General features: G+C 34.8%; 1 protein-coding gene across 9 annotated transcripts in view; it reads right to left on the bottom strand.

The window, feature by feature from the left end:
• Kdm6a (lysine (K)-specific demethylase 6A) overlaps positions 1-27,851 on the bottom strand; it is a 119,075-nt gene that overhangs the window by 7,216 nt on the left and 84,008 nt on the right. For 2 of the 9 annotated variants that reach the window (XM_006527594.4, XM_006527595.4), the window contains exons 11-26: positions 26,657-26,755; positions 26,305-26,524; positions 25,612-25,746; positions 24,999-25,154; positions 24,362-24,451; positions 22,867-22,968; positions 21,619-22,014; positions 17,939-18,717; positions 14,756-14,885; positions 11,093-11,198; positions 10,286-10,491; positions 8,709-8,773; positions 8,561-8,635; positions 8,011-8,159; positions 3,459-3,573; positions 689-876 (exon numbers count right to left, since the gene is read on the bottom strand). In XM_006527594.4, coding sequence (XP_006527657.1) covers positions 689-876; positions 3,459-3,573; positions 8,011-8,159; positions 8,561-8,635; positions 8,709-8,773; positions 10,286-10,491; positions 11,093-11,198; positions 14,756-14,885; positions 17,939-18,717; positions 21,619-22,014; positions 22,867-22,968; positions 24,362-24,451; positions 24,999-25,154; positions 25,612-25,746; positions 26,305-26,524; positions 26,657-26,755 — 3,011 coding nt within the window. The remainder of the gene's footprint in view (positions 1-688; positions 877-3,458; positions 3,574-8,010; positions 8,160-8,560; positions 8,636-8,708; positions 8,774-10,285; positions 10,492-11,092; positions 11,199-14,755; positions 14,886-17,938; positions 18,718-21,618; positions 22,015-22,866; positions 22,969-24,361; positions 24,452-24,998; positions 25,155-25,611; positions 25,747-26,304; positions 26,525-26,656; positions 26,756-27,851) is intronic. The other 7 variants (XM_006527596.4, XM_006527597.4, NM_009483.2 and 4 more) reach the window with 4 other exon arrangements.

Below are 27,851 nucleotides of genomic sequence, written 5' to 3'. Positions count from 1 at the left end.
AGGCTGGCCTTGAACTTACAGATCTACCTGCTTCTACCTCTCAAATGTTGAGATTAAAGGCATGTGCCACTACCACCCTGCTTACAAAAATTTTTGTTTTGTGATAATTATGGTAATAGCATCAGTAGTAATCATATAGAGAGTGCTTCCTATGTGTATAACTAACTTTTATCCATTATCTCATTTAATTCTTAAAATTTCCTTACTGGTTTTACTATCATCACTAGATGAAAAAAATCAAGGACTAGAAAAATTAAGTAACTTGCCCAAGCTTATAAAGCTAAGTCCTGGTTCAAATTCAGGTCTTCCTGGCTACAAATGCCAAATTCTTAACTTTAAGGCATACTACCTAAGGGTAGGCACAAACTGTTTTACATACAACTTAATATAGAAGAAAAACCTATAAGAATGCATTTGTAATTATTTATTCTTCTCCCTTAAGAGTTCCCTTTATAAAACAAAATTGAGGACTCTAAAAAGTAATTACAAGTACATTTTCCACGTATAAAAAACTATATAAACTTTTAAGTCTTTCATTTGTTAAGGATCTAGGGCTTTGGACTTTCAATAGTTAGCTAACATTTAACTTTTATACTAAAAAGGAGACATTCCTTATTTTAAAAAAAGACATTTACTTATTTATTTACTTTAGGTTAAATCCTTTTCCAAGTATATTCTTTTAAAATACCTGTAAGTGGACCAACATTCCAAGCAATATTGTTGCACCAGCCAATAGCTTGAACCCAATGAACAGTGCCAGCATTTATCCAGACCAGATCTCCAGGTCGCTGAATAAACCTATACACTGGAACATTTGCTTCATATAGATCTTCAAGGTTGGGCCACCAAGAACCCATTAAGAAATTCAAATTATTTCTGAAATAAGAAGAACAGAACAAATCAGTCAAGGACTCTAATAAATTCTTTATATATATATATATATATATATAAAAGTTTTTTTTAATGATAATTCATTTTAATAAAACTTAACTGTTAACAAAAACTGCTACATGTATGTAAAGAGTGAAATTAAAGTTAAGTACAGGAATATATCTAAAGACAGCTGAAATTCCTTTCTCTACAATCCAAGGGGAATCTGTAGCTACTTTTAAAATAGCACATACTTTTATTCTAATTTCATTTCACTAAGGTCCCTCCCTACTTTTAAACACCAAACCCTTCTATTCTTGCAGTACCTTGAAATCACTAAATGACAGAGGATGAAGATAAATTCACTTAAATTCATAAACAAGGACACTATGTACCAGAAAACCCACACAAGAAAGAGTCTCTCCTGCTGCTTTGAGTCAGGAAAAGGGGAATAAGTTGTCAACTTCTAAATGGTTTTGAAGATCAGCTAATTAAAACTATGCACTTGAAAACCAACTTGTATATATCATGCATAATAGCCATGACCACCACTATGACCACCACTTTGGAAACATTCTATAGATCCTATTACTAATTTACTTTAATATTTTACTGGTTATTCATAATATATGTTGGAAAAATTATATAGTAACTTTTCCTATAAAAGAAATTTATACACTTTAATAACCACTTCAAATTTCATATTTTGGGGAAAGAAGAACTTATATAGTGGAAGTATTTGCTTAAAATCTAAGAAGTAACCTTTACTTTATAACTTGGGGTAAAGTATATGACAAAGTACATATTAAGTCGTAACACAAAACTATGACCCTGCTGACAGTTTTTATCAACAAATGTTATTAGAAGATAGACATTACCATTTATTTACATATGATCAATGACTGTTTTTTGTTATAACACAATTGTGACAGAAACCATACAATCTGCAAACCATCTATTATCCAAGATTATATGGGAAAAACCTTTGACCTAAAATAGAACTTCAGTATCTCTCTTTTTCCCTTTTTCTTCCAAATCAATCATCAATCAATCAATCAATCGGGGCTGGCAAGACAGCTCAGCTAGTAACAAATACCTGCTATTTAATTCAGGGCTGGCAAGATGGCTAGGTTGGTAAAAGTATCTGCCACCAAGCCTGAGGAACTTAGATCCCTGGGCCCTACATGGTAAAAGGAGAAAAGAGGCCCTACGCACCCTTAATCCTGTGTTTTCATGTTTGTTCTCTTATCTCTCTAAACAAACAAATAAAAACTTTGTAAACTGCTAGGCAACTCTCTGAAACTCTAGAACACATTGCTAATGACACTCTAAGTGCCAAGGGGATAGGACTGGCTAGATGTTTGTGATAAGGGTATGCAAATAAAGCTCTCTATAAAACAAAAATGGTTATTAGCACATATCCTAGCACTATTTCAACCTTGTGCTACCATCATAAAAGTAAACAGGCAGCAACCTTAATTAATCAATAGAACTAATAGTCTACAAATTATGGTATAAAGTAGAGGAAGTTACTTCATCAATACATTTGAATCTGTAAAATTCTGAATCTGGTTTCCTTGAATTGAATTAAACAAATGTTAGTGAAGAATTATAAGGTGATTATTTCTCTTACTTACATGAAAAGACATTTTGGGTCCTTAATTTTTTTTCAATTATGATATGTGTCATAATTACCCAAATATTTACAGCAAGGATTTTTAAAGCAAACTAAGAAATTACATGTTAGTATAAAAAATGTCTATAGTTTGTCTTCAAATTTCATATATACACATTTGCAGTAACTTCCCTCCTCCTACATTTAACTGAGATGGGGACAAATATCACATGCTAATTTATGCTTTTAATTCTTAATTCATAATTTTCTAATTTTATTAGTAAATGAAAATATCAGGAGCTTATACAATTGAGTACTTTATAGAAAAAAAGAACACAGTTCTATCTAGAGACATTTAATTTAAATCAAAATTTAAAAATCCGAAGTACTCTTTACCATGAGACATAACCCAAATAAAGGAAGGCTATTTCTAGAATCGAAAAAAAAAGATTCAGCATGCACTTTCTTTGATTAGCAAAACAAAATCTGAAGGAGTTAATTAAATTTTATAAAAAGCCTTTAGAAGAAAAATTGTCACTTTTAAGAAAAATTTATACCATGATATGGCAAAGATTATTATATTCAAGTTTTAGTTATTCCTAACAATAAGCATGTTCAATTACAGAATTTCTTCCACTTTCTAAAATATTTTTAGAAATTTTCTTAGAATACATGCCTTCTAAATAAGTATTTGAATGTATATTTAAAAAAAATGAAAAAAATAACTAGAATTTTCTAAATTTACGTCTATTAGTATATTTCATAGAACAGTTTCAGGATACCTTTACTATAAGTTTTCTAGTAACATAAAATTATAGGTTTGGAATAATTCAATTTAACATAAGATTTCCACTAAATTGTAACCAAAAGCTGACTATGTATCCACATTAGGGTATCCAGTTTAGTAAGCTGTCCTTTGTAGATACTGTTTCCTAGTAATTATATTTAAAGAAAATTTAGTATGGGAACCTACTTTTCACAGAAGTCATTCAAAACACCCCAGTAGCCTTCAGGAACAACAAACCATTCACAGTCACCTGGGCCAATATTTATATTAACTGAACAGAAGTTGTTATTTTCTTGATGACCTAAAGGTGAAAAAAGAAATCAACATATAATTAATTCTATAGAAAATGTGTCCTTAAACATGAAACCTTTAAAATGTTAATAGAATATGTTAAAGATTCAGTTCTTTTGCCTTTTGTGTTGAGTCTGGTTTCATGATTGTGTTTGGTGAACTACTCCTAACTTATTAAGGACTAACATGGAAGCCAAAATAAAGTTTAGGCTTTGATAGGCTGCTTGGCTAAGATACAGCATCAACCCAAGCAAGTTATTAAAGCATTTTAAGCACACTCTCCTTATATATAAGAACAAATATTAACATTTGTATAAAAGTGCTATTTTGAAGATGAATGAAATAATAATTAGGATGGTGCCCAATAAGATATATTTGTTATAAATGTCATTACCTTTTTTTTTCATTGTGAATAAAGCCTGGGTTTTTGTTTGTTGTTGGTTGTTGTTTGGTTTTTGGTTTTTTTCCGAAACAGGGTTTCTCTGTATAGCCCTGGATGTCCTGGAACTCACTTTGTGGACAAGGCTGGCCTCAAACTCAGAAATCCGCTTGCCTCTGCCTTCCAAGTGCTGGGAAATGCGTGCACCACCAAAGCTCGGCTTAAAGCCTTGTTTTTAAAATAACTACTTGGGCTGGAGAGATGGCTCAGAGGTGAAGAGTCTATGCTGCTCTTATAAAGTACTTGTGTTTGATCTCAAAAACTACAATAGGTAGCTCTAAGGGGTTTTGGCACCCCTGGGCTCCATGGGTACCTGCACTCATGAGCACATACATACCCATACAATTAAAATTAATAAAATAAATCCTTACAGAATAATATAAAATAAAACAGCTATTATCAAGAGGGAAAGAAAAGGCAAAATAGGGGATCCTCCCCTCATATGAAGATCAACTTTATCAGAATTCAAGGAGATCATAACAGGTTTACTACAATGAAGTAAATGCTTGACCAAAAGAAAGGTGACTTAAAGCTTAGAGTATAATACTTTACATCTTGCCTTTCCTAGAATTCTAGTTAGTGACTTAAAATCTGCATTTCTGGTGTAGTGCCCCTCATCCCTGGTTTGTTCTAGATGGAATACAGTCAAATTTCTTTCTAAGGAATTGAATCATATTTGTATTATTCTAACTGAGAATTCATGAAAGAACAGAAGCTTATTGTTTCATTTATCTTGGGGCAAAATATATAATGATATTCAATAGTTATTATAAGTAGATATTTGGAAATTGCCCCATAGTATGGACTCTAAATAAAAGTGAGTTCTAATTATAATCAGAGATTCCATGACTGTATTATCTATATAAAAATCTTTAAGGGTAAATACAGCCTTAGGACAACCTTGGAGTTTAAAATATATATGCTTGATGTAAAGAAACCTATAACAAATACAACTGTTTAACACAACCATTTAATACAAACACATGCAAAATGATACTTTTTATATTGTATTGATGAAAACATATACATTTCTTATAACACCTAAGAGTGGATGCTTCAGTTCTACTTGGGGGAACAAAATAATCAAGGGAATTAGAGGGGGGGAGGGACTTGAGAGGAAGACAAGAGAGGGAGGGGTAAAAGAGGGGGAAGAACCAGATATGGGAGGACATGGAGATGTACAGATGGTCAGGAAATTCAACAGAGGTGTGTACCAATGAGGGATGGGGAACTGGGGGTAGCAACCAGAAAGTCCAGGATGCTAGGAAAGCAAGAGCCCACAGGGATGACATTAGCTGAAATATCCCACAAAGGGGAGGGAGAACCTGTCAAGACCATATCCAGAGGTTAGACAAGCTTTCCCTTCACCCCCTGGTTGAGGAATAGGGCAACCCACCACCCATCTCCAAAATTTTAATACAGAATTGCTCCTGTCTAAAGGAAATACAGAAACAAAGAGTGGAACGGAGACTGAAGGAAAGGCCATCCAGAGACTGTTCCACCTGGGAATCCATCCCACATACAGACACCAAACCCAGACACTATGGCTAATGCCAAGAAGTGCTTGCTGATGGGAGCCTGATACAGCTGTCTCCTGAGAGGCTCTGCCAGATCCTGACCAATACAGATGTGGATACTCACAGCCAACCATCAGACTAAGCACAGGGAACTCAATGGAGGAGTCAGAGGAAGGATTGAAGGGGCCGTATCTGGCATCAATGGGAGGGGAAGCCCTTGGTCCTGTGAAGGCTTGATGCCCCAATGTAGAGGAATGCTAGGGCGGTGATGCAGGAGTGGATGGGTGGGTTGGGAGAACACCCTCACAGAAGCAGGGTAAGGGGGAACTGGCTAGGAGGTTTGCAGAGGGGAAACCAAGAAAGGGGACATTTGAAATATACATATTTTAAAATAAAATAAAATAAGAGAAAATAGCTAAGGATAATATAGTATATGAAAAATATCTTTTGAAATTGTTATGAAGATGACACTATCTCATAAATATACAACTAATGTTAATTACTTATTAACTCACTGTTGGCTAAATATAAAATTATTGGATAAAATTTTTTCTCAGTTATATTTGCTTTTAATAATGTTATGAATTCTCAAATGGGATTCTGGTTTTTATAAGATATGAAATTATAATATACATTAAAAAATTTAATGCATATGCCCATTATTTTAGTCAATATTATTGAGAAAAATAAGCAAAGACTAAATGAAGAAATCTCTCTCAGAGGAAAGCATCAATACTGGAAAGATGTATTTTTTAAATTTTATGTAATTAATATATTTGAATTACAATAGAAATAACAGCACATAAAAAAATTGAAATTACAACCTTCATAGGGAAATGTATAAAGTTGGAGATTATGTTGCTACATGAAGTGAACAGGCTAAAAGAACAAGTATGTTTTCTCTCATGTATGAAATCTATATATTATATTTTTAAACTTTTATTAAAAATGACTTGAAGAAGATAACAAGATGTTAAGATTTCTAGTGCAGTTACTTGGTGCATTTTCAGAACCTTCTAATGCCCACCCCCCACCACCACCAAATAAAACTTTACTAACAGGAGAAAGGAGCATGGGAGTCCAAGGTGAATGAGAACTGAGCAGATAAAAATGCTTGGTATCAATCAAGCTGAACAACCAGTGGTCAAACCTCCACAGATACACGTGGTAAAAGGATAGAAACTGACTCTGGAAATTTATATTCTGACTTTTACATATGTGCCATCGCACATATACACAGGTTAGTGTAAGCATATATGGACACATACAATAAACATGTCTAATGATGGAGCAGAAAGTAGAACATGGTTCTCTGGACAATTTTTGCCAGAATTTGTGTGTGTGTGTGTGTGTGTGTGTGTGTGTGTGTTGCTTGTTGTCTTAGTAATACTCAGTCTCAGATCTTAATTTCCAAAGATTAATTATATATTCTACAAAGGAAAATAATCTAGCCTGCCAGAAAAGAAAACAATGGTCAATATTAGTCGAAATCAAAATATTCTATTTTGTAATGATTCTTAAACAAATTCATTAAGGAACAAAGAAAGAAAGCATTCTGGTTTTAAGTAATGTGTACTTAAACATTTGAAGTTGAAACATGTGACAGATACTTGTTCCTTATCAGTAACTGTCCTAATTCATTGATGTTAGGATTATAGAGATTACTAAATATTTCAAAGATTATTCTAAAATTTCATGTCAACCCATGGACCCCAAGGACAGTATATTATTGATTGATGAAAACTTGAAAGCAGAAAATGAAATCGTTTGACATGAAGGAAACAATACCAAGAAAGCATATGACTTGCAAAACCTTAGCTGTCTAGTTGGTGGTCAAGTCAGGGATGAGTTTAGTAATTACTTTATATAAAGTGCTTTTGAAACTGTCAGTTACAACTTAACTAGAGGACTGACTGTAACCACAGTTTCTTTTTAAAACCAAATAGAATGGAAGAGATGGAAAAATGTTTTTCAAGTGTTATATATTAGACACACACTAGGCCACAATAAAATAAGTACATAAATTATGATTGTTTTTTGTTTGTTTGTTTTTCAAGACAGGGTTTCTCTGTATAGCCCTGGCTGTCCTGGAACTCACTTTGTAGACCAGGCTGGCCTCAAACTCAGAAATCCACTGCCTCTGCCTCCCAAGTGCTGGGATTAAAGACATGCGCCACCACTCCTGGCATGATTTTTTTTTTTTTTTAAAACTGTTATGAAACATTGTATCCCTACCATTCTCAGAAGTATGCAAGAACAACAGTTGTTGGGCTAGAGGGTACTCTAAAATTTTTCAGAAGAAATCATTAAAATTAGATTTGAAGGATATAAAAAGAAATTCTGACCTAAGACCTGATAAAAGCATCAAATCTTACAAGATCAATCCTTTTAGTTCTATTAATTTTAAGTAGAAAGATGTTTAGTCTCTTGCTTTACATGGAAAGATGAAAAAAGCTTCATCTTTTATGAGATACTAATTCATAAAATTTACCTGGTGTTCTGCTTCCTGGAACTTTCATGTATAGTTGAACTGTGTTCATGCCCAGTATAGTATGACCAACGTGGCTTAAAAGATTTCCTGCAGATACAACTCTCACGAAGGCAGGAAGTTTAGTCAGCTCATGTAGCTGTAACTTCCACCTATAAAGAAATAAGAGTAAAACCCTGATATAAATATTTGTGGAGGTTATGAATTTACTCAATCAGAAAATCCACATTTTACTTTCATGAAAGAAATAATGGAATATATAAATTAACTTCCAATGTAAAACAGTATTAAAAAATTATAGGCCTAGAACATAAATAAATGAAAAAAAAAACTGTCATAAAATAATTGTCTTTTTTTTTTTTAAAAAAAAAGCATGTAACAGTATTACTATAAAAAAATAGTTTAGCTGTAAAACCTAGTAAAATTATTTAGTTTGACCTCATGTCAATTTAGGATAATGCTAAGAAACAAAATGGAAAAAATTGTAAACAATTCTCAGACAAAGCAAGGACATTTCTGTTCGTCAGCTCACATAACTATCACAAGGACTTACTTTTTGTCATCAGACAGGTCAATGTTGGTCCCAAACTTAATGGTTTTAAAGGGTCCTTTTCTTCTTTTCCCAGAACTTAAAAAAAAGAGGAAAATTAGAAGCACATCTTTTAAAGAGAACCATTAGGTGGAAATGAAAAATTACTTACTTATCTGATGATGTAGATTCACTGTCTGAGTGGTCTTTATGGTGACTTCTTTTCTCATTTTCTTCCTAAAAATCAGAAAAGGGCATTTTCACTTAGAATTCCACACAACTGGTTAATCTTTCCTTTATGTCACTACAGATTCATAGTACTTCTATTTGCAAGAAGAGAAAAACTGATGTAATTCAATGTAACACAATGCAACTTGTAGGAGAGATTTTACTAGATGAATATTTTTTGTAGGAGTAGAAAGGGACAATGGAAAACTGTGCTGAGTAGTTTATGTCAATTTAACACAAGCCAGAGTTATCTGAAAGGAGGGAACCTCAATTGAGAAAATGCCTCCACAATATCTGGCTGTAGGACACTTTCTTCATTAGTGATTGATGGAGGAAGGCCTGGTCCATTGTTAGTGCTATTTCACCCATGCTGTTGGTCCTGGGCTCTAAAGAAATTGGGTTGCCACGAGAAGTAAGCTAATACACAGTACCTCTCCATACCTCCCCATCAGCTCCTGTCTCAGGTTCCTGCGCTGTTTGGTTTCCTGCGGTGTGCTACGGAAATGTAAGCCAAATAAACCCTTTCCTCTCCAAGTTGATTTAGGTCACAGTGCTTTTGTCAAAGAAATAGAAACTATAATATAGTAAGCCAAATTTGTAAGTTCATGTATAAATGATGTCTTGACTAAAAATGTGAGCTCAGTGGAACATTTTAAATATTTAAAAACAGATAAGCAAATGTAATGAACGACAAACTCAAGACTTTCAGTCACATAGGAAATTAAATTTCCTGGTAGGATATGTGAACAAACAATTTAGCACAAAGCAGTATTTCAAAGAGCTAACTTCTATGGATGTTTTATATTCATTTTGTGGAAGAACTCACAAAGTTCTTGTTATACTACTACATGATTTTAGTAATGTTTCAATGATGTAAGATCTAGAGGGATGTTTTAGTAATTTTGATTAGTCTCAAAATTCATATTTTAAAATATAAATATATGTGTTGAAATTATATAATAATGTCTAATGTTTATTATATCTTGTTTCTACCTCTTCCTCAGCACTTTTTTTTTATATGACTGGAAGGAAGAACACTAATACTTCCTCAAAGGGTTGCCTACCTGGTAATATTAAACTGGCAGAAGAAAAGAAAATGCAAGCATATAAGAATAAGCATAAAGCAAACTCAAGACAGATATAGGCTCCAAATCAGTGATTCAAGAGGGGACAACTTTGTTTTCCAGGAAATATTTGCCAGGTCTAAAATGCTTTAGAGAAGACATGGATGCTGCTAAATAGCCCCACAACAAAGAATTTTTCAACCCAAAATGTCAATAGTACTGAAGAAACCTTGCTTTAATCATAAATACCTCAGATAACCTAGGAAACATTTTCCTAGATAGTAATTCCCTCTCTACAAATTATTTACTGAATCAACTCATAGGTTTGTTTAAAGCACTTACAAGGTATTTAATGTAATATAATCTGATATTTACAAAAGTAATGTCTTCTTTCAAAGCTACAAAATGAAATAATTTTTAAATGTCTAAAAATAATCTCTAGGAAGTAAATACTTACTCTCAATGATTCTTGGAATGAGGAGGCCTGGTACTGAGCATATTTAGCAATTGTAGTATGAGATCTATTACTTTCACAGTGCCAGATTTTCTTGGTTCCAGTAGGGTCCCAATTTTCATCTGCTGGTTGTAACAACTGTGTCCTCACTTCTACCATATGTTCATTGTTAGCTTCCACCAAAGTTTTAGTAGAGAAAAGTCCCAAGTCTTTATAAGTAAGCCATAAATAAAAAAAAAAAACAAGTCAGTAAAAACAAAACAAAAATGCACCCCACTTCTGCCTTTTCTTTCAAAGACGAAGCATTTTATGGCACTATATCCATTTCTCCTAAAAACCAACCAGGTCATTTATATACTTTGAAGGCTTACTTTGTCCTAATGCTCATGATATTCAAATAGAGAATGAGTCGAGTCCAATGGTTAAACTTTCACATACTTAATTTTTGTAGGTGCTAGCAAATACTAATGGGGCTATAGTACAGTACTTGATGAGTACTTACACTTTATATTCAAAATTCTCATAGCTGTTCAACATCAGTCATTAGATAAAAATAAAGGCTAAATAAAAAAACTAATCCTAAATTGCCAGCAACTAACACTATGACCATTATAGATTCAAATCATGGACTCAAAGTAAAAATAATCAAAATTCCCCATCCATATTAAAAAGAAAATAAGTGGATGTGTGAGTGGTGATTGGAGGAGGGGTGGGAGGGTGGGGGGGTGTACCAGACTTCTTTACTGGTGCTTTAAAAGGTTAAAAGACAGCATATATAGAAAACATTTTTCTTTTTACTTAAAAGCATACCTAATTTAAGAGCTCCAGCAAGGCCACGTATTACTGTAACAGGGTTGTTTGGGTTTGTACAAAATTGATGTAATGGAGGAAAGAAAGCATCACGTTTATTTTCCAACTGTAAAGTTAAAATATATGGTTATATCTTAGGAAAATACAGCTTTTTAACTTAAATATTATGCCTTATATTTATTTCCTATATAGCTACTTTATTTCATGCATTCATATTTTTCTATTTTCTAGTATTTTTACACTTTGATTTTAACTGTGACTAAGTAGCAACCAATACATTTTTGTGTACTATATGTTGAACAAATTAGGTAGCTGAAATTACATTTAAACTTCAAGACCAAAGTGAGGATTACTGAGTAGAAAGAACAGCTCAGTGGTAGAGTTTGCTTGGCCTCAATGGCCTCCACAGAGAGTAAGATCACCAAATATGGGCTGGGTTCTAAGTCCATGGTAGAATGTTTATCTGAACAGTCAGGGGGCTCTTAAGTTTTATTTCCAATACTACCCATATTGAAAAAAACCACAAAATTTTAAAAGTTAGAAAACGTGATATAGAAGCTGGAAATGGTGGCAGTCACTGTAATCACAGTACTCTGGAGGCAGAAGTGGGCCTCTCTGAATTTCAGGCTAGCTAGAGTGACAGAGTGAGTCCTCTTGACCAAAAATAAGATCATATTGGCCTGGAGCTATGGTTCAGTGGATATAAGCACTTACTGTTCTTGTAGAGGAAGGATCAGATTTTGATTCCTAGTCCTGTGGCTCACAACTACCCATAACTCCGGCTCCAGGGTCCACCTACTCTCACATGTATCTAATTCCATATTTGTAATTGAAAATAAGAAAAATAAATCTTAAAAAATTCTAAATGATAACATATGTTCTTGATGCAACATTATTCCTGTAGGTACGTAAATATCTACAGTATCAGGCAAGATTAGAAGATAGCTAAAGAATGGAGTATATAGCTCAATGGCAGAATACTTGACTAGCAAGCAAAAGACCCTAGGTTTTACCCCTAGCAGGGGAAAAATAAGCAACAAATGAAGAGTTAGTGAGGGAAAAGACAGCTTGATGGTAGAATATTTTCATTAATATGTGCAAAATGCAGAGTCTAATACCACCAAATTAACTGACTGGTTATCCTGTCAAATGCTGTAACATGGATGAACCTTGAGGACATGATAAATGAAATACGCTAGTCATAAGGAAATTTGATTCCATATATAAAGTAGTGAAATTCATGAAAACAGAATTATGACTTAAGCAGATGGGGAAAAGATATTCAATGGGTAGACACTCTGGCAAAGTATATAAGTTTTCATAATAAGTTGTATAACAAGAGTATGTTTAATACTTCTTAACTATATATTCACAAAGAGTTGAGATGGAGACTTTTGTCACATGCTTAAAAATTGAGTGAAGAAATCAAAATTTCTCAAAGACAAGATTCATTTTCATAGTTGTAAGACCATCCGAAGTATATTACCATAAGTTTATACATATCTAATTTTTTTCTTGGAATAAGTTAATAAAGTGGTATCAGGATTTATTTGTGAAAAACACAATTAAGAATTGCTTTTATTGCCGGGCGGTGGTGGCACACGCCTTTAATCCCAGTACTTGGGAGGCAGAGGCAGAGGCAGATGGATTTCTGAGTTCAAGGCCAGCCTGGTCTACAACGTGAGTTCCAGGACAGCCAGGGCTACACCGAGAAACCCTGTCTCGAACAAAACCAACCCCGAACCCCCAAACAAAACAAAACAAATAAAAAAAAAAAGAATTGCTTTTATTCAATTCTTCAGACCAGATGCCTAAATTTCTATGAGATAAAACTGATAGTTTTAAATATGCTAAAAAAAAAAACCTTATAAAGATATTTGTAACATGTATCCATCTACAATCATATTCTTTCTTTTATAGACATGCTAGCTTAAAAAATTATTTTATGTAAATGAGTGTTTTGCCTATATGCATGTATACCATGCATGTGCCTGGTACCCATGGAGGCCAGACAAGGGCAACTGGAGTTATGGATGGTCATGTGAGCACAGGTAACTGAATCTGGATCTTCTGCAAGAGCAACAAATGCTCTTAACTGCTTAGCCATCTCTCCAGCTCCAAAGACCACATTCTTAAAACATCCTTTTTTCTTTTCTGCCATTGAAGGTATTTCTTTTAGCATGTGTACAAAACAGAGTGAATATTAAGGCCCATAAAATTGATAGATTTAAAACTCAGTTTACTTAAAAACAAAAATGTTAAATAGTTCCAAGTAGCTTTTGTTTAATACTGCTCTGTGAGCTGTGCACAGACAACCTGGTTCCGGGTCGAGCACAGGCCTTGAATCCCGGTGACCGGTAGATAGTGACTTCCGCCGATGAGGGATGGCAGGTGTTCAGCCATGCCCCCTGAGCCCCTGGTGCCTGTTGCAGCTACAGCCTCCCACAGCCACAGGCCCCCAGCCCCCCAGAGGTGTGTATCCATCAGCCATGTAGGCAATGCCCCAGGCTTCTGGTATTCTGTCTAGACTACATTCCCACAGTTACTTGGCAACATCCAGGTATGCTCCTCCCCACAGTTACCTGGCAAATCCACGTAGGCCCAGCCCACAACAAAAGGGGCTATTTGCCCCCTCATCTCTTTCTTATTCTCTTGTTTCTCTTACTCTCTTGGTCCTGCCTCTCTCACTCTTGCCCTCTTGCTTTCCATCTCTTCCCCATCTAGCCATAGCCGGGCTCTACTTCCGTACTATCTCCCTCTCTCTGCCTTTCTACAATAAACACCTTAAAACCATGGCCTGTCTCTTCTCATCATTGCTGGAGCAATGGAGCAGGTGGTCTTCTGGAGAGCTGTGCGTCTAACCTCCTGCCACAGGCCTCCCTGCACTCCCAGACACAGCTCCCATCAATCCAAGGTGCCCGCCTAAGGACTCTTTATGTCCTTGTGGTAACCAGCCAGAGCATCCCTCCTGCCCCTTTCCCTTTGGCCCAGGGCCAGAGCCCGCATGCAGGCCCACAATCTGTTCTCAGCTCTTCTGCGGCATTCAGAGGCGTCTGCAGTGCCCAAGAGTAAGAACCTGCCAATCTCAGCCTCTGTGCAAGCCCAGACCCCTGAGCCAGCAGCTCCCAGCAGTTCTACTGGGACCTCAGAATGTGCCTTCCCCACCCCTGAAAGTGGGATCCTGCGGCTTCTCACAGCTTACCACCCACCTACCTGGTAGAGGCCTTGGCGTGGGGTCCTGTGTCTGCCTCCATGAGTGGCTCTGGCCCTGTGGAGGGCCGGATGCCAGACATGGGACCCCATTCTGACCTACAATGCTAAAAATTAAGGCAGTGAAAATATTTTCACCTATTCTAATATACCTTATACAGAGGAACTATGGGAATAGTAGCAATGTTATAAAACACATGCCCAGAATGTGCAAAGTACTAGGTTCAGTCTCCAGCACAACAAAAACAAGACAAAACAACAATAAATTTGTAATATAACCAACAATTAAAAAGGTACTTGCAAAATATCACAAAATATCTTTGAATATATCTTTTTGTTGCCAAATTGTCACATTGCTGCCAGTATCTGTAATATATTGTCCTAAAAGATTTTTACAAAAGACATATAGAAGAAAACACTAACTTGGATGATTTCTAGCTAATTCAGACTCACATAAATACTAGGTGTAGGTGGATTCAACTTGTCCTTTGGCAAGGGAGGGTATGGTGAGGATGGTGGTCTTGGAGGCGGACATTTATCCAACAGAATGCTACTATTAGACAGGCCGTTTTTACCTAGATTCCTTTAAAAATAACAGGAAAGAAAAGAAAAATCAGTATTATATTTACATAGAAGGCAGAAAACAATTCTGAATTAAGTTATAATAGACAGTTTCATAACTCCGTGAATTTTGAATCTAGCAGAACAACAAAATTCTTCCTGCAAATACTTATTTTGATTCCTGGATCTTCCACTGAAGAAAACTAAAAGCACAATATGTTGAACATAAAAAAAAATTCCCTATTTTGTTTATGATTTCTTTATCTGAAGAACAAGTATGAATTCTAATTTCCTTTCAATTATCAGAATCTTTTCCATTCAAGGTTGGTACATTAGCTCAACCAAGAAAAATTGCAAATAGTCATATTAGCAGTTTTTTACTGTGTCTTAAAAATCTGCTTGCAAAAATCAAGTCCGAAACAGACAGAAATTTCTCTGAAATAACTGACACATATAATCATCTATTTAAGAGACTATAAACATTTACTTATCAATCTTAATGCTGCAGACAGATGCAGGGTACATATGCTATTTTCTGAACAGTTTTAGAATACCACAGGCCAGATAATAAAACTTTATCAAAATAGCCCAAAGTAGAGAGAAAAGGAAGAAAAGTTATGGAATAAGATGGTTACAGAGAGAATTTAGAAACTATGTCATCTTAAATCGTTCTTTTTCCCATTCTGAAGTAACCATATTTAGTACAGAAATGAAAAGAAAGTGTTCTGAGTAAAAGGACCTTTAAAAAAAAAATCTTTTGTTAAAAAGCCCCTAAACTGTACCTGGGTTACTTTCACCTGAGTTCTGGCATAAGCTAGTATCAACCAAACACCCCACTACTTGTAATCTCAAGACCCTTTTGCTCTAAGCTTCAGAAGATTTGTCTCCAACTTACACAAGTGATTTCCTGCCTCTTCATTAAGATAATGCCTAGATTGGTTTAAACAGCCCAAGTCCACTCCAGAGACTGATAAAAGTTTTGGTGCGTTTAGCTATTTAAGTGTCTATAATGAAGCAAAATGACCTTTGTAAGTTTAACATAAAACTATGAGGATGTACTCAAGTGAATGTCCAAATGTCCTCAAAAATGAGATGGAAGAGTATCTTTCATAAGACATTAAGAAATATAGTAACTAGCCACTCCATAGCACAAAATTTTATTAACAACAACAACAAAAAAAGCCTTTCCACATTGCTTATAACTTTTGGGACATAATATAGCTCTAGAATCTACCTCCAGTAAGCAATTTTTATGACATCTCGGTTTCTCATTTTGTTTTTAAAGCAAATGTCTTGAGTCTACAAAGACTGGATGAGGTATTGAGCCCCTGCTTTAACTGAATAGAAGCAAAACTAGGAAAGGAGAGTAAAGACCAGATTAGCCAAGGCAGAGGCAGGCAGATAGAAGACAAGAATAGTGGAATGTATCAAGGTAACTGCATCTCAGTCCGCTATGGCTGTTAACCTAGACACTTAAAGGGGTTCAATGTTGAAATGAATGATAGTAACTTAAAGACAAAAAGAGGTTAATGTCCCCTAAATTAAAATTTTCTAAAGAAACAAATTTTAGAAATTAAGTGATCTTACAGTATGTTTTAAAAAATTTAATTTAGATATATATTAAATGCCAACATGAAAAAAAAATCACATTAATTTAAGACTGGGTAGATGTGGTGATGCACACCTTTAATCCCAGCACTAAGGAGGCAGAGGTAAGAGGCAGGGCAGCTTGGTCTGCATAGTGAACTCAAGGCTACAGAGAGCCTGCTTATGCCTCACCCCATCCAAAAAAATAGTTAAGATTAATGGCAGCTGTTGCCATGTTACAGGCCATTGAGGAAAATGATCCCAGCAAGGTTGGATCAACAAAGAAAATAATAAAAAACAGACATAATTTCTGGTTAAACTTTAGTATATTAAAGTTTCAGTACTACAATTAAAGTGATATTAAGATTAATTTTAATTTATTTTAAATGAATTCTTCTCCCTATGCCAGTCCTATCCCATGCTCCAAATAAGTAGCAAACTCTATAAAATAAAGTTTAATTTCATATAAACAATTAATGGTAGGTTGAGGACATGTTCTAATAAAGCAATGTAAATAGCAAAAGATAATATTTCTAGATGATAAGACATACTAGAACTGATAGATGTGAACTGTTTCCAACTTTAAAATGAAATTGTTATATTAAATAGCCAATTTAACTGACCCAATGCTTAAATTTCCTATTTATAGAATAGTTATTTTCTGTTGATTAAACCCAGCAACCAAACAAAGGCCTTCAAAAATGTATAACACTGCTTAAACTTAAAATTCAATGCTAGAAAACTATGCAGAATTCTTTGTGACTATTCCAAGTGATGTTAACTGCTTACATCCATGATTTATTTATACATAGGGGATGACAAATACAAACCAATGATTAAAAATTAGACGAAACATGTACAATGAAAAGACCATTAATCTCTATCCTTCAAATATTACTGAAAGATGATGCAATCTAATCAGACTGATCCTTTGATGATGACGTTTTTGTTCTAAACAGAACACTTATTATCCCTCTAAGTGTTTGAGAGGGTTTATCCTTCAAAAACTAAAACAAATATGCTTTTTCTTTCACAAAAACCTAGCAGTCTGTTTTAACTCTCCATTGTCCCTTACTTTTCCTATCTCTTTATAAGCTCTTCTAGAATCAAATGAATTGTAAACAGAGACTTACCTGGGCGATTGCTGAGGTCTATCCCTAGTCTAACCTTTAACAGACTTTGTTCAAAATCAAGCAAATAGGCTTTTCTAGGCCTTGATTTTTAGCCAAATGTGATTGAGTCTCGTTTTCATCCCCAGAGCAGTCAACCACACTGAAGCCAACAACTGTAGTAACCAGTAGAGGGCAGTAACAGCACGTTCAGACATATTGCACAATCATCAGTAAGTACAAGCACAACATTCAAGCATTACCAAGCTCTGTTCAAACTTTTACTTTGGATGACTGATTACACTATCTTTTATTTCCCAGATCTTGATCAGACAAATCGTCAAACACTTCACTCTGTGATTAATTTTGCCACACTAACCTGCAAGCTTTCAGAACTTCTGCTGAGCTGGGATATATGGACACAGACATTGATGGTATGATCTGAGGACTAGGTCTGTGGCTAACTAGAAGCAGATCTGTTTTAATGGGGCTCTGAGATTCTTCCATTCCTTCTCCATTAATTGTGTGCAGCCCACTGTGAGGGCTGTTAAGGCTGGTAACACTGTTTGTGGTTGTCTGTTCAGTGGACTTAGGAGAAGGTGTTGCTGTGGAAATGGCTGAAGATGGTGAAGAGGCAACAGAATTATCAGTCTTTGTATGGACAGTTGGGTGGATGTTATTGACTTTGTCACAGGTTCCAGGACCCACATTGTTATTAGCTTTTCCCATCAACAAGGCAGAGAGCTGAGGATTGTCTGAACTTAGTAAACCTGGTGACTTAGAATCTCCATGGCTAGGACTGCAAACAGCATCTGCCATCACCTGATGGACATGATTAGGAAGTCCCTCAACACTGGCAGTGCTGTTAGGTGTCTCTCCAGTTTGCCTGCTTGTTTCAGGCACCGTCAATGTGTTTCCTGAAGGCTTGCTCTCTTTGGTTAAGGTAATGCCTTGTTGTCCACCTGAGGTAGCAGTGTGAGAGGAGAGGTGATTGAGAGCAGCCCCCTGTGTTACTGAATTGCTAGGCAGGGTGGGATGTCCATTCTGATTCTGAATACCAGAGCCAGCTGCCTGGAGATGCTGGGAAGGCCCAGTGGAAGATAGAGGTCGTTCACCATTAGGACCTGCCAAATGTGAACTCGGACCTTTGTGAAGCCCCTAAAAAGAAAAAAAGGATGGTTTAAATCTTATGTTAAACTGAGAGCATACTCAAAATTTTAAATATTAAATGTAAAAGCCACTAAAAAATAAGTATCTTTATAATTTGACCCAATTTCCAAATTTGTCAAAAAAGTACTTTTAGTTAGCTAAAAGAATTTCCCTAATTAGTATGGCATACATTAGTTTACAGAAAGCACAGAGAACTCTAAATTAAGTTTTAAAACAGGGATTTTCATTTCTAAACTCAAATATGGATAGACATATAATATCATTAATAATTAATCTATGGATATGATAAACCAAATAATGCATCTGTAATCTATTAAGAGATTAATATAGAAAGCAAATTAATTTTATCTTTAAATGTAAAAGTAAATATATTCATCCCTAATTCAATTACCACTAAAGTAACTATCCTCTAGAGCAAAGTTTCTAAAATACTTAAGACTCTACTAAAAAGCTTCCTCACTCAGTAAACCCCATATTTTATTTATATGTGTACAGAAATATACATTTTAAGTCTCTACTAATGACTTATAAAAAGCTGCATTTTTTTTTCATCAACTGAGTATAAACATTTAGGAAAATATCTGCCAGGATAGATACTATACTATAGGTAAGGAAAGTTTTAAGTCCAGAGGAAGGTCACTTAATACATCTAGTAAAATAAAAATAAGTAGAACTAAGACGAATAATTTTTACCTGAAAATTGCCCCCCTGGAATCACAATTTTCATTTCGTTTTACTGACAAAATAATTGAATAAGAATGCGAATTTCTCAGCCATATTGAACCCTGGAATTGGGAACTAATTTGATAGTTTAAAACTTGTTGTAGCTGAGTTGAAAGCTTTTTTGAAAAAAGATTTAATTTGGCAGTAAGTTAAAGAATAAAAATTACATGACTATTAGGGGCTTTCCAGCTGCAGTATTATAAAGCGACCTCATGAGGGAAAAATTTGACCCGAAATTAGTTTAATATTTTTAGACAATTTTCTTACTTCATTATAACTATATTGTAAGGCTCCTAGGTAGTGGCCATGAGGGACTAGGGTTCCTTGCCATTTAGCAGGTACAGAAGGCTGTGTCCTGCAAAATCATTGTGGTAGGGTAAAGTATTTGTTTCCCTGAGACAAAATCTGGCTATGTCATAGTCATGGATACCCTGAACTTGAATTCTTCCTGCATCAGCTTCCTGAATGCCAGGTTAGGATGAGCTAAGATTTTTTGTTTTAATGTTATCAGATTTCTAAAATAGGATTGAGTATTTTTGAAAATATCAGCAGTTAAGCAAACCTAGGATTTAGAAGGGAAGAAAAATAAGAGAACTATTCTTCACAATCATAACAAATGCTCTCACTTATATAACAGTCAATTATACTTTAGAACCTTAATAGGCATCTTAACAAATAATGTTTAAAGATACTGAATTCCCAAAACACATCATCTCAAATAACAATTTTTTCCTCTATTTTATCAATCTTTCTACTGAATGTTTCCCATTAGCTTATTTCTCATTTTAATTTAAAATACGAACAAAACCAAATTCTAAACTCTACTTCTCCTTTAGCTATACTATCCCTTATCTGTACAACCTACATGACTGCAGATGACCCATGGGAACAGTCTATACTTGCTACCTCCAGTTTTATCTATCCTTTCATCTTGGGCTTCAACTTGTAACAACCCAGTGAAACTAATTCTATTCAAAAGTTTCCAAATCATCCCTGTATACAGTCAAACAGCAAATATTTGGACTTCGCTACACATTTGGTGTAATGCAGTATTTATTTTTCTCCTACCCTTTAAAACTGCAACAAAGAAACACCACCCTTAGGTCCATACTACTAGAAAGAAGGAGGGCAAGCAGAGAAATGTACACCATAGGTTGTGGTGTAGAGTTTGCCTGCATCCACTGATTTCTGAACGCCAGAAATATCACCTTGGGTGATCAATTTCTAGATCACCTTACTAGATTGTGGTGGTTTGAATAAGAATGGCTTCTGTAGCCTTGGAGATTTAAATGCATAGCACTGTTTGAAAGAATTAGGAGCTGTGGGCTGTGAGGTTTCAAAGCTTACTCCAAGCCTAGAGTCTCCCTCTTTCTGCTGCCTGTGAATCCTTAGAACTCTTTTCAGCACCATGTCTGCCAGTGTGCTGCCATGCTCCCTGCCATGATGATAATGGAATACATCCTCTGAAACTATGCAAAACTCAATGAAATGCTTTCTTCTATAAAAACTGTATGGTCACAGTGCTTCTTCTCTGATTTAAGACATGGATCTAACAGCATTATTTAATATAACTTTGATATATCATTCTTGAAAGACAAGATATGGTTTATGTTCTCATCAATGCCCAATACCTCACACCTTAATCCTTTACTCTTGTCTTGTTAGTTCTTTAATTCCCTGCATGGCAAATTGGACATTGTGACTCAATTTTGAATTCTTTTCCCAATCTGCTTCCACCCTTTTGTGACCTTCCCCAACTACTGTTCTAGCTTTTCAAGACAGCTTAAAATGGAACTCTTCACTCCCATACTCCATTTTGGCATTTTATTCTCTTCGACTCATTCTGTCTATACTCAGATGTTGACCACTATCTACTACTACTATAAAATTAGGCATTTTGCTTCTGGGGCCAGTATAAGTTAGAAATCGTCTTGGGGTTTAAAAAATATTGTTTGTTTTCTTCATTGGTAAATCTTCCAGATTGTCTATCTGCGGAAATTATCCAGGACAGAAAGTATATACATGTATACTGAATTGAAACACAGCAACAACATTGTAGGACTATATGATTCATATAAAAACAATTGTTCAAACACTTACCATACATAAACAAAATAAACACGAACTACTGTGTGAGAAGTCAACCTAAGCAGCTAGTCTTGTTACCTGAGTGGAGTTAGATAGTTGGTTTTTCCACGGCTCCTCTGTGCTGCTGGTCAGGTTTGTGCGGTTATGAGGTAGAGTGGGTGCGTTTCGCTGCAGGTAAGGCACGTTTCCATTACTTCCACTTCCTGTTACATGATTATTGCCTATCAAAACAGTGTCTGTACTTCCCAGTGTTCTTGATGTGCTACAGGGAACATGGCCTGCAGAAAAGGGTCCATTGGCCAAAGTCTGCCTAGGACAGGCAGTGTGGACTCCAGGCTGAGAGACACTAGGCATTCTGGTCAGAGGAAGCTGTGGCTGCTGGCCAGAAACTGAGTTTGTAGGCAGTGATGAGTCAACTGTTGGCCCATTAAGAATTCCAGTAGGCCGTACCTGTGCAACTCCTGTTTGTCTCATCTGCAGGGAACAAATGAAAAGCATATAAATTCAATGTGTGTAGTCCACAGAGGAGAGAATCAGCATATCAGCATGTAAAGATGAATAATCATGGATCTCTGATCTGATGCCAACTTCAAACACAAGAAACTATTTATTAATATGGCAAGCTACCTACGAAAAGCAGAAATAAATTTCACGTTAAGGAAACATCTAGTTACTAATTACTAAAAGAAAAAAAAAGCAGCTGAAACTTATGAAAAATTCTGGAATTCATAGTTCTTCAAGGAACCTCAAACTCTTAATTCTAAGGTGGGTCTAGTAGGGAAGGACTGCCATCCCAGCTACTTAGGAAGCTGAGACAAAAGGTTCTCAATTTCCAAGATCAACTCAGGGAACTTAGAGTTCCCTTATGTGTATGAAGGAGGGAGTGAAGGTAGGGAGGAGGTGAAGAGGGGAATGGGAAATTAGAGATTAGTGGTGGTGGTAGTAGGCTCCTGTAGCATGAATAAGGCCCTGTGTTCAACCTTAAGTGCCCCACCCGCCAACAAATAAAATAAATAAAACCAGAAAACTTGTAATATGACAAATCCTCTAAACTAAAGATGAGTATAAAACCTTACCTAGGTTTAGTGTAGAATTACTAAGTACTAAAAAATATATATGAAATACCATGGAATTAAATAATAAAATAGTGTTTAAAATTAAATAGCTATGCTTTTCTTAAAAACTCCTAGTAGTTTAGAAAGTATAGATCACAAAGTTCTACCAAATATAAATAGACATGAGTATGAGTGAATTCTACAATGATGCTACAGTCAATAAAAGTACACAAAACTGTATCAAATTATAGAGGGAAAATGTTATACACACTTGGTGTTGCTGCATTAAGACAAACTGACTTTCCAGCTGTTCCAGCATTAGTTTCTGTGCTGGATTTAAATTATTTCTGTTTGCTCGGAGCTGTTCCAAGTGCTGAGGGGGGGAAAGGGAGAATATAATTAAAGACAGATCTAAAAAGAAGCTAACAAATCTGTTAAATCTTTATCTGAATAATTAGAAAAACTCAAAACCACTATTAAGGTTAAACACTGCAGATCAACAATAACCTAATTCAATCTAAGTCTTTTTATAGTTTAAGAAACCAGAATAAGAACACTAAGCATTCATCTCAACATAGTTTATTTTAAGGTGATCTTTGAGAGAAATGAGCATGAAGTTTTACTAATACAGTAATTTTTGGTGTTTAGGTAGAAAGCTCTTTAAGCTTAAAAGACATGATAAATATGCTCCAAAAAGCATTGTCTGAAACAGGAAAAGTCTGAAGACACTGTCTAAAACTAGTGATCAACTTAAGCAAGTTTAAGTTAATAAAATATCTATATAAAGAAATATGATTTTTTTAATATAACAAGTAGTCTGTTTATATATTGACCTGAAAAGGAACATTAAAAGTTTACAGTAGACCCCCTTATGTAAAGGAGGCACCTTTTAAGATCCCCTAGTGAATTTCAAAAATCACAGAAAAACTAAACCCACAATTTAATGCCCTTCCAGTCCTAACACCACTACATACAGAAGCCATAGCCAGTACGGTATTAGGTGTGACAGTAAAACTAGTATAAAATTCTCTTTATTTACAACTTAAGGTAAAAGAGTAATCCTTATCATAGATCTTAGCAAACTTAGTATATGATATTTTGTGCATTTTTAAAAGAACTTTTTACATGTTCACTTAGAGGAAGCAATGTGTGGCTTCTGTTTGATATACTACAATTGTCAGAATCATTGTTTTTGTGGTTTGTGGTCATTATTAATATATGAATCATGATACTGAAACAGTTGTTTTGACAATGAGAAGGCTACTAAGTGATTAAGCATCACTTAGCATATAACAGCCTGAATACACTGAACAATGAGATGATTGATGTCTCCGGTGAGATAGAATGGGATTCCACTATGCCAGCAGAACCTTATAATTTAGAAGTCACCATGGGGTTTTGTTTTGTCTGAAATTTTTCATTTAATATTTCTGGACCATGAATGACTATACTTAAGTCAAATTACTTAAGTGAAATACTTGAGTGAATATACCACACCGCTCTGCTAAGACAGGTAAGAAGCAAGCAAAGCCAGAAAACTGTCAGGAGACATCAGTGAATTAAGAGCAGAAGCTGAAAGAAGGCTTTATCCTATATAATCTATATTCATACTTTATGCATCTACATGTATAATTTGTTCCAAAATCAAAGTAGAAACAAGTGGGAAAAAGAGACTGAATTATCTTCATTATAATGTACACGCATCATGTACCAGGTTTCCTTCCATTTAACTTTAACTAAAACTTCTTAAAAAATAATTTACATACCTGTAATTTCTGTGGTGTCAAACACCATGAATGAGTTTGTTGTTCTACTGGAGGTGGTGCATTGCCACCACTCCAATTATCAGAAGTATTCTGAGGAAAATTGATAAAAAGAAACATTAAAGAATATTTGTTTAAGACAAAATACTTAACATTAATTAATGACTAATGAAGTCTAAATGACTATGAGATTTGGAGTAATTATATATAATGTTTATTATTACTTTCTTTAAAAATTTAGATATACATTAAACTTAATATTCATAATTTAAAAAATATTGATTCTTTAATAAGCCACCCCAAAAAGCCCACCCCTAAACTATGGCCCAAACTGCTAGCCTATATACCATACTGTCCACTAGATTCCATATTAAATATATTTTAATGTTGCTCAAAAGTGATGATGAAGTGTGCTGATACCTAAACGGCAGGGAAATGGATAAAATGATTTGATGAATGCAAGGTTATTCCTACCTTATTTAATATGATTCTAAGAGTTCGGGATGGGAAAACTCAAACCTTACTCTTCTGATGTCCACAGATTTAAAGTAAAGGACGGGAAATGTTGAAACTGCACAATTACAGGGCAGTTGGAACTTCTTTTTTTGACTGGGATTTTCTATTTCTCTAGGACATATACCTTTGTTGGACTAGATGTTCTTTTCCTCTTGGCAGGACTGGACAGGTCATCTACTTGGCTAGGAGGAATCATGTGTAGTGGCAAGGACTGCTGTGAAATTGGTGTTTGACTGAGGCCTAATACAGGTTCAGTATTTGGATGATGAGGTTTACATGCCTAAGAATCACAGAAGGAAGACAAAAATAGGGTGCTATATATTCTTAATTCATTCCTTCAAATTATAAAAGTTACAAGCTGCATACTTTTCATTTTCAACATCATGTGGACATCTCTAATTGCAATTATTGAAAGTCAAAAATCACTGAGTCATCATCAATGGAGGAATGTGTACCTTCCTTTGAAAATCTTCTTTAAAAAAATTAAATAAACCACTGCAGCATTATTTTAAGAAATGTTGCAAAAACATGAAAATGCACAAAGGTTCTAAGTTGGTACCCCCAAATTTATTCCCATATCAGAGGGAATTTTATTTTGATCTAGATTCCCTTAGCACTTAAATGAAAAGGCTATTATTAATTAAGCCTTCTATGCTTACTTAAAATAAGCTTGACTACTACAGATTGAAAAGAACCCTTAAAGCTGGGCACTTGCAGAACATAACCCAACTTCTCACCTGCTGTGCTGTGTTCATGGCACCCTGCCTGGAGGTAAGCTCTGCGGGGATTGGTAGGCTCCATGCCTCCTCAATACTAGGAAGTAATTTAGTTTTATTCTGTAGACTACCTTGTGGAAGGTTACACAACTGAGCCTAGGAAAAATTATGTAAAAAGCAAATTTAACACAAGCCTACTTGAGTAAGAGCAAGTCCACTAAATCTTCCTAAAGGCTATAGCTTATTGTTTTTAAAAGAAAATAGATTCTAAATTTGGGGCTTTAGAAAGATAATAAGTATAAAGAGGGTAACCAGAATATAAACCTTTGTGAGAATCAAAACATAGCTAAGCTGCTTCCAGGGTTCTCATTAGCTGTCTTCTCGTGAAACTTCAAGCAAAAGTGAAAGACAGTGTTTGTGTTCTTTTCCTTAAAATGCTATGACAACTTAAGCATGTAGAGAGTACACTGAAAAAAACTTAGGCAAATTAATATGCATCAATGTGCAAAAGAGCATTTTAAACAAGATTGCTTATCTCACTTAAAATAAAAAGTAAAATAATACTACAACCTATGGTATATTTACAAAATATAGAAACATATTATATATAGACATCCAGATATAACTAGACAAATTTTCCAGCCAACCTATTCCTGCCTGGGTGTTCTAGGGAAATATGTGGCTTTTAAAAAAATTGGTATTTAAAATTTTTACCTGTAAATACTTAATTCGTGCTGCAAGTCCAGAGGTATTACTACAATTTTTGCTTCTAGTTGCATTTAAATAGCATTTAATAGCATCCTGAGGTTGGTTGCAGGATTCATAGAGAGTGCCTAGATCCATCCAGGCTGCAGCATGACCGTGGTCCAATTGTACAGCACAAATATAAGCTTGCAAAGCATCCATAGGCTGATTTTGCTGTTGATAGAGCACACTGAAAAGAGAAATTAAGAAAAATAAGTGAGCTAAAAACTGGTTAGTTTTATAGCATGATTTTCATTACAATGTATTTTATGTGATGCAGTCATCTTTGCACACCAATATCATTAATTTTAGACAGTCTTACCCTATTGAACACCATGTATCTGCACTTGCTTCTGATTTATCAATAGATTGCCTGTAAGATATAAAGGCATCCTGAACTTTCCCAATACTTGAATAGCACCTAAGAGGGAGAGGGAAGGGGGAGGGTAAGAAAATTCCATCAATACCAAAACAAATTACATTTGCTTAAAAAGGGTTATGTATCAAAGCAAGTTTTTTAAAAATGTTAATATATTTAGGCACATGTGTGCATATGCGCAAGAAAATTACAATACACACAATAACTAGCAATTCAAAACTGTACTATAATCTTTCTTAGAGGTGCTAAAGTATACTGCATTGATAAAGTCTATTAAAATAAGTATAGGCCATTTCACAATGATATTATAATACTAAGAGTTGGACATAGCCCATGAATGCTCTGCTTTTACATTTTGACATCTAGTTTTTCATAGTCAGAATATAGCGTTCAAAAACCCGAAATTACATGTTTTTAAGTAAGACCTAATAAATTTTCTTTGCTTAAATAACAGCAAAGGGCAAACATTATTTAATTTATAAAGATGCTAATGTAATGGTTTGTCTCTGAGCATCACAAACAGTATAGTATGTATTATTTTATGACTATAGTATTATTTTATGAGATTCAGGTTTAATGCCTGCCATGTTTTAAAGAGTATGTACCTAATACAAACATCATTGAAATAACTAAGACAGAAATTATATGTTTTGTGCTAAAAGAAAAAGAAAACAGGACCATAAGTTTTGTCTTGAAGGAGCTTAAAATATAATTATTTTCCTTTGTCTTTTGTACCCCCAACCAGGGTCTTGCTTTGTAGCCCTCCCTGGCTGGCCTAGAACTCAAAGGTCTACCTGACCCTGCGTCCTGAGTGTTAAAATTAAAAGTATACTCTAACACACCTAGGGAATTTTCAATAGACATGAGGATTGAAGGTACTGTAAATATCGCAATGCCATATCAAATGGCTAATAGACAGTTTAAGAAGAGACTACAATTCACTCAGAATTAGAAAAAGGTAAAAAGATGAGGTAAGGATAGCTTTCCAACAAACTTATATTTGTCTTATTATTTGCTTATGTTTGGGAGATTCCTGGTTTAGAGTAACCAACAAAAACAAAAAAATCTGAAAATCTTTATTTGTTCAGAAACTATTTTTATCCCCAGTTATTCTTTGAAATTTCACTGATATATACTT

This window comes from Mus musculus, chromosome X, assembly GCF_000001635.26.
Source record: "Mus musculus strain C57BL/6J chromosome X, GRCm38.p6 C57BL/6J".
NCBI classification, from domain to species: domain Eukaryota; kingdom Metazoa; phylum Chordata; class Mammalia; order Rodentia; family Muridae; genus Mus; species Mus musculus.
The sequence above is the reverse complement of the archived record's forward strand: the minus strand, read 5'-3'. Positions and strand labels throughout refer to the sequence as shown.